This window comes from Serinus canaria, chromosome 17 (genome assembly GCF_022539315.1).
Source record: "Serinus canaria isolate serCan28SL12 chromosome 17, serCan2020, whole genome shotgun sequence".
Taxonomy (NCBI): domain Eukaryota; kingdom Metazoa; phylum Chordata; class Aves; order Passeriformes; family Fringillidae; genus Serinus; species Serinus canaria.
Window position 1 is genome coordinate 4,704,717 of NC_066330.1, and position 12,428 is coordinate 4,717,144.

Below are 12,428 nucleotides of genomic sequence, written 5' to 3' on the forward strand. Positions count from 1 at the left end.
CTCAGATTGGTTTTTTAAATACCTTTTTTGCTGGGGAGAGAGGCACAAGGGGAAGCATCCAACATACTCTAATCCAATTTGTTGTACTCTAAAAGAAATCCATTTGTTCAGCTTTGCATTCGGCATCCTTGTGATAATAATTTTTAATAGCACTGCTTATTTGGATCCATTTTAAATAAATCAGAATTGGATTATATGTCAGGAATGAACCCTGCAATTACCTTTTGAGTGTGAGTCCTTTCAGATAAGACCTTACTCTGCAGAGTCTCCTGGACTCATCCCTTATGGACACCTCCACAAGGCCAACCATGGACACAAACAGAACACACTGCAGCAAGATAAGGAGAACTCAAATCCAAGTGTGACTGTGCAAGACTGTAGTAAAGAGGTCTTGGAGTAGAAGACAGCACCTTTACTTGCACAGGGTTAGTTTTACTCCTAAAAATTTTAGCAGTTACTACATTTTTAAAATTCAGCTGCTAGCAATTCCAATTTGAGAATCATAAAAAGTGCTGTATTAATAATTGAGATGTAAAATTCCTGTTTGATTCACTCCAGCCCTCAGTCCCCCTCCCCAAAGGACTTGTTTGCCTTAGGGGAGCATTTCACAAGCAGCACATCAACTTTCTGAAATACAACTTCAGCAGATGAAAGCCTCATAACCACAGAAGAGCCACCTTCCCTCTAAATCTGCAGTTTTAAAAACCATGACATCCATGGAGCAATTTAAAGGTAGAATGGCCAGGATATTTCAGCCCAGCCAAGCACTTTGCCTACCACATGGTGTAGTTATTTCAGAAGTGGCTGAGCGGTGATCTCCCCATTTCAGCCACAACATCCACCCTTTATCTTTGGGCAGACAAAGCTCTGCCACCACTGCTGTGACTCAGGGCTCTGGGGTGACCAGGCACCCCCAGCACTGGGTGATTCAAGCCTGTCCATGGCCATGAAATGTGTCTCATTCCAGGGGCTCCACATCATCCTGCTCCCTGTCTGCTGAAGCCCACCACTTCCTAATTTGGGATCGCTGCAGATGACAGAGATGGCTGAGCTGCACAGCAGCGGCTCTGCTGCTGGCTGTGACTTTCACCTCCATGTGTTGGTGTCTGTGACTTTCACCTCCATGTTTTTAATGCCTCTCCAGTTAGGCAGGACTAAATGATGTGGACATGGCAAACATAATGCGATATGCACTTTTTTGGGGAAAAGCAGCCCAAGTTAACAAATCAGAGCAAAAACACCTCCCTGAATTTGTGCTACTTATTCCTATGAGTGGAATGCAAATATTTCAAGTTAACATTTCACGGTTCTTTGAATCCTTACCTGATAATGAATGCAGCACTGATCTATTTTCATTTAATGTTTTTCAAATCCTGTGTTTTTAACCACGATTACAAAGCCATGCTGCTGCTCAGTGAAGTTCACAATTCCTCTCAGGAGAGGTCAGCTTATCAACATTGCAGCAGGTCTTCAATGAAATGTCATGCACTGCCTTTGCTTTGCAGAGGCAAAACTGCAGTCACCAGGATGACTGTATTAGCATTTCAAGCTAGCATTTGCCTCCAAAAATCCAACCTTTATTATTCTAATTCCTCCTTTTGCTTGGCTCAAAATAGTACCTACTTAAGAGGTAGCTCAGTGCATGTTGCTAACCAGCCACAGCCTTCAGGATCTGACCCTCTCCAGACTAACTGCTGCAGCAAATCCAGAATTAACTCCCAGATTATGTCTCCAAGTTGTATTTTATAAGCACAACCCACACCACATCTGGGGGTGTACCTGTGGCCAGAAAAGCCTTTTTTATCCCACTTTTCAGCAAGAGCAAGGTAAAAGCAATTCTCACTGTGAGGTCTAAATTAGACTGAAGTTTCCCCAAGACTTTTTTTTTCCCAATGACATGGAATTTGAAAGGTTGAGCAACACTTACACTCTTATGTGATCACCTCATAACAATAATTACTACTTAAAACCTGAAACATGATAGCACCTTGACATCCACCCTCGGCGTGGGAGGCACTATTTAGACATAACAGACAATCTGCAGAGCCCAGGGAAATTACAGCTTCTATATGAACATCAACAGTATCAAATGATGGGAAGAGCTTTGTCTTCCCTCCAGTTCATTTCCTGTAAAGGACATCTATTACATCTATTTTCTATTAAATAGCTGCACGTTGAGAAAAAAAAATAATGTATATAGCAAACACATTTAGTGCAATCCATCAATAAGTCTTGTAAGAAGTAATGGTTTGATTGCTGAGACTTTTAAATGCAGCTTCTTATCCATCCAGCTAAATATATTAAAGAAGAAATAACAGCTTGGCATTTATACAAAACTTTTCATTTGAGCTTTCCTAAGTTATTTGCAAACATGAGGTGTAGCCAGACAACAATAGCTCTAATAGCTGTTCCAGTTATCCAGGCTAAAATGGGATGTAGTTTTTAAATGAACATTATGTGTTGTCAGACTTATATCAGGAATGAAAAGAACTCAGAGCCAAAAAAATAATAAAAAGAAAACCCCATTCACACATACATATTTATAGCTTAAACTATTTTGCTAGATGCACTAAATCTTCATTATTATAAAATTCTCCCACCCAAAAGAGATTTAAGTAAAATAGAGTCTTACTAGATTACAGCTTTGCTTTTGTAAGCATTGTTATGACTTCATAACAATTTAACTCCACCATTAGCTCTGTGAGAGCAATTCTGACATTCAGACAACACCAACTGAGTAAATAAGTGTCACAGGCTGAATTTGCTTCCAGATATTCCCTGAGCATCCTTGCCATAAAAAGCTCATGTTCACAAATGTTGAACTCAATGCTACAAGAGGATTTACCAAATCAATTTCTATACTGGGAGGAATCTAATATTGAATATAAATATGAGGAAAGTATTTATATCTTTAAAAAGTCAGTGCAACATAACAAAAGAAGTAGGGGAATTAGACCAATTGCAGAAGACATCAATAAGTGAATAGGAATGCAGAACTGAAAACCATTTCTTTTATTTTTTTAAACAAAGAATGGGCTGAAATGGAGCTTGAGGAGATGAGGGAGCAAGATTTTCCCATTAACAGTGAAAGCAAACATCACCTACCAAGCTTTTTTTCATCAGCAAGCAAGCACACAAAGATTACAGGCTCTAGTAGTATCTAAAAAGACCTGACAGCCACTATTTCTGAAATTCACAGTTGTCACTTCTGACCCGGGTTCTCACCAATTAACTTTTGTTCACTTCCAAGAGGATTCTCACTGCAGGGATTGTTTCAATCAGAGCAACTTAGTGAAGAATCACAGAAGACATCTGGTGGCCAGTGCCCCAAATGACAATTTCATTTGCTTTACACCTTTATAAGAAAGCTTAAATTTTAATTAAGTAAATAATTTGAAACACCTCAAATTAAGTAAATAATTTCATTCACAAAAACCAAGTGAAAACAGTTGTGTTTACTGCATTACAGCCCTGTGATAACCCTCTGTGGTCAGGCCAGGAGCTGAGAACCTGGGAACAGCCCTTCACCAGGTATGTTAAATGAGGCTGAACCTAACAGGCAGCCTTTGGATTTAGGCAACTTGAACACGAATGACAGAGCAAACATTTCCTGAAAGCCCTAGGAATTTCCTATTTAAAGTTTCCATGTCCTTATCCCACTACCATTCACACATTCAGCCTCTGGAAAAACAACCTTGTTTATTCTGGGAACACACACACAAAAAAGGCCATGAATTAGCCAGCAGTTCCCCCAGGTGTGGAGTGGCAGATCAGCTCACTGGGGTCACTACCAAACCTGACAGAGCCCATGTGGGCGTGCTTTGGATTCTGGAAGTGCAGAGCAAGTGAAATTTCCTCCTCTGCAGCATCAGAGTGACAGGAAGCACAGGGAACATGCCCAGGTCACTCTGTGCTTCCAGCAGAGATGGACATTGGACAAGGGAACAGACAGCAGGTCAGACAGTGGGGGAATCCTGTCCTCCAGCAAGCCCTGCCATCCAAAACCCAGCATTTAACAGGCAGCAGAGTATGTAACTCAATATAGCCTTCATCACACATTATTCCCAGTTTCTGAGGCCATCACTCCCTCTTTGATGCAAATGTGGAGTGCAAACCACAGCAGAGGAAGGTCCAGCCTTTTACTATTTCATGAGCTCTAAGGAGAGACTGGAGCAAATAGCATTTGCTACTGCTCAGACAGCACTTCAAAGGAGGAATCTACAGAGAGGCAGACTGGACACAGCTCAGGCCCTGCAAGACGTGGCAGGAATAAGGTAGGAACTGAAGTCAGCCAAAATGATAAATGCACCAGAATGCCTTAGAAAAGCAGCACTCATGGATAAGCAGCTTCTCAAGGCAGGCAACATGTAGCAATATTGATTCTTTAATACACACAATGAAACTAAAGTCTTAATGATTAATAATGTGTTGTGAAACTCTATTCATTAGGTAAAAACAGTGCTCAGAAATGACACAACATAAATCAGGCAGTCTCCTCACTCATGAAAGAATGATGAGCTTGCTCGCATCCATGTAAATTAGCAGCAATCACTCTGCATAAAAGCAAGCTCCTGCTTTTCACAACCCAGCTGGTAACAGCCAGGAAAAAATGCTGGAGAAAAAGAAAATATACATGAAAAAAAAAAAAACCACCCTAAATCTAATTTTGACACTAATTTCAGAAAGTACTTAAGCAAAAACTAAAGCAAGCTGGTATTCAGGACACACAAGGAAATGTGTAGAAAGAGACTCCTCCCAGAGCACAACACACCATTTTAGCAGAATTATATCACATTTTGTCACAAGCATGATGAAACTTCCAGCCATCTCACAAAAATTATTGCTTAATATCTAAATGCAACACTGGCATTAAACACAGAAGTTTAAAGACCTGAGTTAAGAACTAACTAAGAACTAATTTAGTTAAGAACTAAGGAAAGACACTGCCTTAGGCAGCTTTACTCACTAAAATTGAATGCTCATTACCTTTTTGCCCGAGAATCCTCCTTAAACCAATTAAATGGACACTCTGGCAAGCAGATTAATAACCTCTACAGATTGTTTAGATTGATCTTCAGTCAACATAGAACAGAGTAAGAGCTGACTGATAAGAGAGTCACAGAAGCAAAGAAGCAAGAGTCCCTCTCTCTGCTGGAACTGCTCTGGGTGTTCCTACAGCAAAGGACTTCACAACAGACCTTTTATAAGGAGACTAACTCCTTCTCACAAGAATGGCACAGCATGGCTGAACTGACACAACACTGCTGGGTGCAGACACTGCTCCTCACAGACACTGCAGAGAGAAGGCAGCTCCTTCCCCCTGCCAAAGAATAAGGAAAGCAAAATCTGTATTTTTCCATCTGCAAGAATACTCCAGAAGGTCACTAGTGTTTCAAACACTTCCTTCAGTCTTTGTAAATGCAAATCAGAGTGTTTTATACAGCTGAAAGAGATGGCACTGCAACACACCCAGTGTCCACCCACACAGTGCCACAGCCATCCAGATTTTAAACTTTACAGGGTGGATCAAGTGCACTGAGGGAGCTGCAGGAAATGTCCTGGCCATGCTGAAATACTCCAAACAGCCCAAAACCCATGGCAGGGTGCTCTGAACCTCTAGTGAACACAACACTGGTGTCAGCTGGGTGTTAAGAGCTGGACTAAGTCCTGCAGCTCTGCATGCCCACTGCCTGCTGGCAGCTGAGAGCATTCCTCACTTGGCACCTGCCAAGGCTCTGCTTACAGTCCCATCCACACCAGGGCTATCAAAACACTCTCCCAATTATTTCTTGTCTGCTTTGTCACAGTTCCTACAAGCACAGCTGGAAACACATCCCTGCTGCCCCAAGGCACAACCCAACAACATCACCACCCTAAAGTGACAGTCAACAGGACAAGACTTTCCAAGGCCATTTCCACCTTCCTGCACCCTCACGATTTGCTACAGAGCCTGACTCTGAGAGCACCAGAGATGAAACTCAGAACTCTCAACTCTCAACAACAGGACTGTGTCAACTCCTCACTTTCAAGCTTCAGATTTAAACTTTCCAATGTAAAATACTGCGAGTTTGATGGTAAATGTTGAAGTGTGCTGAAAGAGATGATTGCCTACCAGGGAAGATTTCTATACTAATACCCTGTAGCCTTCTCTTGTCTCCCTGTCCTGATTTCCTACCACAGCCTCCCTATTAAAATTTGTAAATAAGAATGCAGAACTAGCATGATCTGTTAATAAAAGTCTGGCATCTGAGCAACCACTACCTATTTGTCATGAAGGAGATCAACTGCTTAAATATGGCAAGTTATCAAAGATTAGTCAGTGCACAGAACAGAACTGCTTTTGCCCAGGAAAGGGATTAGCCTTTCCCCATCATCATCATCATTATCCACCTCAGCCTGTGGAAAAGCAGTTTAGAAAGTCTTAGGTCTCTTTTCCGTATATATTCCAACCATAGATCAAGTTTTGTGGAAGAACTTCTTAGCATAACCTAATAGTATTTGATAATTGGAGCAAAAACTAAAAATACAGCAAGTGATTTTTATGATGAAAAGGGATACAGTCAGAGGCAGTAAACAAATCTGCATTCAGCATGCAGCAGATGTCAGCATTAACCAGGCTAATTCTGAGGCACAGTGAAGTTGGATTCATAAGCAATGATCCCAAAAGCTGGAGATAAGTCTCTCCTAATAGAGATGGAAATTGAAATTTGGGAGCTGCCAAATCTCCAGCCTGACAACAAAGAAAGTTTTGTCAGTTTAGAATGAAAACCAGAAATACTGAAGGCAGACTAAAAAATGGCTTCCAATTAGGCCAGTCTAATGATCCAATTTCAGGTGAATGGTCTAAAGTAGAGTCAGGAGTAGTAAAGCAGTTTCTCTGAAGTCTCAGGTTTTGCAGTTGGTGAAGCAGAGACAAAGTATAAAAATTCCCTGAGGTACAATGGAAAGAGATAAATGCAGAGGTTTTAAGTACATGGGTTTGAAGAAACAGTTCTAGTATGGAAGGAGTCTCATTTAAATCATTTCCTTGTATGGGCAATTGACTATCTAATAAATGTATATTGCATATAAGGAAGACATATTGAGCTCCCCTGTAGGATAAAGGATAATGAGTACAAAAATCAGACCTTGAAGATAATCTTGTTCCAAAACACTGCCATGGGCAGGGACACCTTCCACTACCCCAAGTTGCTCCAAGCCCTGTCCAGCCTGGACCTGAACACTTCCAGGGATCCAGGGGCAGCCACAGCTTCTTTGGGAACCTGTGCCACCCTCACAGGGAAGGATTTCTTCTGTATATCTCATCTACCCTCAGTCTGCAGCCATTCCCTGTGTCCTGTCACTCCAGACCCTTGTCCAAAGTCCCTCTCCAGCTCTCCTGGAACCAGTTTAGGCACTGGAAGGAGCTCTGAGCCCTCCCTGGAGCCTCCTCTGAACTGAACACCCCCAGCTCTCCCAGCTGTCTCCAGAGCACAGGGGCTCCAGCCCTTGGAGCTCTCCATGGCCTTCTCTGGACTCTTTCCAACAGCTCCATGTCCTTCCCATGCTGGGGACAGCACTGCAGGAGGGGTCTCAGCACTGTGGAGCAGAGGGGGGAGAATCTCCCCCCGTGCCCTGCTGCCCACACTGTGGGATGAGCCCAGGATATGCTTAGAACTGATTATAATGTAATTTATTCATTTTCACAACTGAAGTACTTGAAACATGAAACTTAACAGCATAAAACAAGATAGATTATTAAACATAGAGACCCTTAAAATTTATTTTTTAATCGATAATGTAGGAAATGGTACTTTTAATCGTTGGGATTTCTCCTCACAGTGAACTGTAAAGGGCACATCTCCAACTGGCAGCTGTGGCAAGCTGGTGCTATAGATCCATTTTGCACAATTGCTTCCTAATTAAAGCAGTAAAATCTTTCAGCACCCTTGTAAGAAAAAGAATTCAGATCTAATATGACAGAGACTGTAGTTGGCAGACTTCAGCTATATTCAGCACTAAATGTTTAAGAAAAATGGATCCAGTTCTGCAGTTTATCTCTTTACAGTAAGGTAAACAGCTCATTTAAGCTTCCCTATCACTCACCTGCTGGAAGAGAAACTAAGACCACATTTTATCACTATGAAAGACTATGAAAAGGCCATTTTTGTTCGAGTGCTTTATCAATCTCTTCCCCATCTCAGCATCACGTATGTAATGATTAGAGTTCATTTTTTAAGCCTTCAAGTGCTGCTTTTGCTTGGAGATGCTGTTCTACCAACATGTTTCAGGGGATCTGCTCATCATTCAGCACAGCAGCACCTCCACAAGACAGTCAGAGGAGATGTAGTGTTTGCCAGTCCCTCCAGTCAGCTCCTGCCAACTCTGGGATCACAGCTGAGCCCGCTGAGAACACACCTTTCTTTTCAGAAAGTTTGAGTTTTGCTGAAATTAACATCCTGGAAAGGCACAAGATACACCAGTGTGCAAATTTCAAGGTGCACTGACAGAGTCTTGCCCCTTAATTGTCTACTGATCACATTTTCCTCAGCGGGATATCCCCAAAAAGCAGTGACTGTAGACTCAATTCTCACCAAGGAAAGCAGAGAGAAAGAAGCAAACTTTGCCTTTATAATTCCTCTTAAGTTCAAGCCTGCAAGCAAGCTGTGAGCTGGAGTAATCTGCATCAGGGTGAAATCTGTAAAATCCCAGCAAGGGCTACTCTGCTGCCCAGGTAACGACACGGGCATGAACTCCAGCTTGTAAAACACCCTCCGTGGGGAAAGGAACAGCACAAAGAGACAAGCCCTAAACTTGCCCATAGATTACTTTCTTCCCCTTAAGGCTCTCCTCAATTGTCAGCTCAGGACAAAATTTAGAGCCTTTCTGCATTATTCTCACAGAACATTTGAGCACCAGCAGAGCTGATTTCTGGCCAGTTGCCTCCTTGGCTTTTCAGGAGCCTCTCCATGAGTTGCTTTGGGTGCTACGGAGAGAGCGATGACCGAAGAATGGAATTACTTTGCTGAAGGTTATTTTGCCTTACACTGTTAGTATCTGATAATATTCACTACCCCTTTCAGCCAAAATCTGGTACCACTGAAGCAATCCACCACCTAGTGCCTGCTGAATGAGCCTCAGTAGAACTTTGCAGGTAATGGTCCCACCAAAACAAGATCATAAATATCTTTATAAAAATAACCCTAAAAGGAGAGTCCTGCTACCAAAAGTTCCACTTCTTATGTTTGTTTTATCATGGGCTTTAATGCACAAGAACTTCAGACAAGGACATTTAAGAATTCACCTGTCTCTAGGGGGTTAAATGGCCCACCATGGAATTTCTCATTAAGCATTTCTTAGTTATGAAAAGCCAGAAACACAATTTTCCTGGGACAAACCAGTTCCCACAGTGCAACAGAGAAACCAGATACAGTGTCTGGTATTTAGAAGAAACTGTGTAATAACATACTGAAAGGGAAACATTCAAATATTTAAGCCCTGGAAAAACACCAATTTTATTTTTATGAACTACAGCCCATGGCACAATAACTGAATAGGACTGAAAGCATTAAATACTGATCTGTTCATTAATTATAAAGTATGTCAGTCTATGTATTTCAAAGGCAGATTACTGAACGTAAAAGGAAGAACTTTCTAAAACAAACTTTGTTCCCTCTTAATTTGTCCAGATTTAATATGGCATTTTTCAGGACAGGGGCAGCCCAAACTCAGAAGAGAGCTGAATAAACAACAGTGGTACTGCCTTCTACTGCCAGGACCTGGAAGAACCTTTTCATCCACTCAAAGGAAGAAACTTTCCTCATGTGTATAAGTGAGGCTGATCTTTTGCAGTTCTTTTAACAGATGTCCTAGCCCTGATGTTCCCTTTCAAGTTTATTCTCTTCTAAATCAAGACACCAAGGTCTCTCGTGGACATATGGCACATGGACATTAGAGATGCCATTTTTCCTCCTGAATGTGCTGGGATCTGCTGACCTCAGGTCACACTGGCAAGAAGTTACCATCTGCCTATTGCTGTTAGATGATCAAAAAAGAACATTTCTGGCTTTTCTGCCACAGCAAAACACCAAAGGGACTAAGAACATTGTATTGCTTGCAGCAAGTGCTCTGGCTGTATCTCACCTGACCTTGAAACTCTGTCCAAAGTAGTAAAAGCAGGAACCAAACTGGGGGTGGAGGAGTGGGTAAATCACAAGACTGAAAGTAAGGAAAAATCCAGCAGCAGGTTTAACACCAGAGGGCCAGGTTAGCCCTGATATTCTCTAACCTTCTCTTAATTACCTCAGTGCACAAACATTGTATGGGAAAATAAAACACTGAAGTAACTCAAAAGAGTATTTCAGTAGAGAAGTACAAACATGGGATCTCTGTGTGTTTGTTGAACACTGCAGAGAATTCCTTGGGCCCTTCTAGAAACACAGAATGAGAAAAAGTTAGAAAGCAAAGCCCTTTAAAAGTAAGAACAAATCAAAACTTTTCCCCTGACTAGATTGTGTTCTCAGACACAGCAAATACTTCAATTTTTAGTTCTATGAAGACTACAGATGCAGTTTTGTTTTTTTTCACAGATAAACTTCCTCTACAGGACAAAACTGTTGCAGAAGCTTTGTCAAAATCACATTCTCCAGCCAAAGACAGCAGTCAGCAGCAGGTCATCTCAAAGAAATCTCTTGAAATTGTAATATTGTTCTAGAATTTTAAAAGTGTTGTGCAAAAGCAAGATTACTCCAAAGTTTAAGCAAAAACAATGCATTTCTGCACCTCACTTCTGTAGAGATGCTTTCAGTTTACAGTTTCTTTGGTTTGGGGTGGGGGGGTGGTGGTTGGTTTTTGATGTTTAAGGAAGAATTTAATGCAGTCACCAAATGTACCTCTGAGTCCTACTGAGTTTTTCATTTGGCTTCTTTCCTGAGATTCTGAACTCCCCCCGCACTTTGCAGAAGGCAAGCAAGTGACAGGGTTGCTCCACCCCAAACTTCTGTCCTCTAGCAGTTCAGCACAGGATGGAGGTTTAACCAGCTATGAGAAACCACTAAGCAAAGGGGCTCCAAATGCACCAAGAAACTCTTTTCACAATAGCAGTAAGTTCACAAACTTTCCAAAATAAAGGTTTTTTTCCTTTCCAAGTAGCAAAGTCCCTTCAGTAAAGATAATTAAAGAACACCTGTCACTGACCACAGCATCACCACTGGCTGAGGCTGGTCTGTACTATGACACAGACTACTCAAAAAGGATCAAACACTTCCCCAGACTGCAAACCAGAACATAACCAAGGCAGAAATGAGAAACTCGTACAATGTTAAAAAGTTACTTCCTTGCATTTCACCTTTAGCTGTACAATAACCTCTCCCCAGGTTTCGAGCAATCTGACCCAAGTATTTTCTTGATAAACAAATACAGAAGATTTGCATTAAGCAGCAAGGGAAAGAAAACAAGACTTCCATAAAGTGCATGTCTGTATCTGCTCCACAGTCTTGAATAAATCCATTTTGTACCTGTATCTGCTCCACGGTCTTGAATAAATCCATTTTGTACCTAGCTCAGCAAATCAAAATTAAACCAAATAACAAGAGAAACTTCTCACCATGTTCCACGAAGACGTTGCAGTGTGGGCCCGCATGCCTCGATGACTCCTTCTTCCCTGCTCCTTTGATGAAGTGCAGGGCAGGCAGACTTGGCCTCCTTTGGTCCCCAAGAACTTTTCCAGGCTGTTGCCCCATAAAGTAACTATGGGCAGCCTTTCCCAGGATGAGAAGTTTTCGAAGAAGTCTGTGATCCCTGATCTTCCAGGCTGGGAAGGAGTTTTGAAGGAGAAGGTATTTAGGTGGGTGCACTGGCTGCACTCACAGCGGGATAAAGTCACTTGAGGTGAAGAATTAAGACAAATTCCTCCAACGCTCCTGAAGACAGCAACAAGGCTCCTTAGGTGAGTTTATGCAAAAAAAAAAAAAAAAAAAAAAAGAAGAAAAAAAAGAAAAAAACAAACGAAACAAACGAGTAAAAGTTCCAACTGCTCAGCAATGACCAAGCAGTACCAAAGTTTCAGGTTGCCATATGTAGTGTGTCTTTCATCGGGTAAAGGAGAATTAGTTCATCTCACAAGCAAGAAACCACACATGGGCTCACCCAGGGCAGGAAACAGCCATTCCCACCACAACTAGTGTCAAGGTTTCTTTTTTTTCCTCCTTTTCTTTTGCATAGCATTGAGTTAGCAAAGGCCAAAGAGCCACGGAGATTTGGCTTCAAGTATCGCTGAAGTCCAGCAGGGTCAGGTGCGCTGGAACCATGGCAGCTCTCCAGGGGAAGCAGCAGCAGCAGCTCCGGGTGGGCTCCGCACAGTCCCTGGGCTGCAGGGATGGGACGGGGGCTCGTCGGTCACCGGGCTTCGGCTCCTTCCACCGCCGCTACCTCGGGGCCGGCGTGCCCGG

General features: G+C 42.2%; 1 protein-coding gene across 1 annotated transcript in view; it reads right to left on the reverse strand.

The window, feature by feature from the left end:
- ABL1 (ABL proto-oncogene 1, non-receptor tyrosine kinase) overlaps positions 1–11,908 on the reverse strand; it is a 76,828-nt gene extending 64,920 nt beyond the window's left edge. Inside the window, exon 1 of the mRNA XM_009093418.4 lies at positions 11,585–11,908. Coding sequence (XP_009091666.1) covers positions 11,585–11,720 — 136 coding nt within the window. The 5' untranslated portion in view covers positions 11,721–11,908. The remainder of the gene's footprint in view (positions 1–11,584) is intronic.
- Positions 11,909–12,428: the final 520 nt, after the last annotated feature.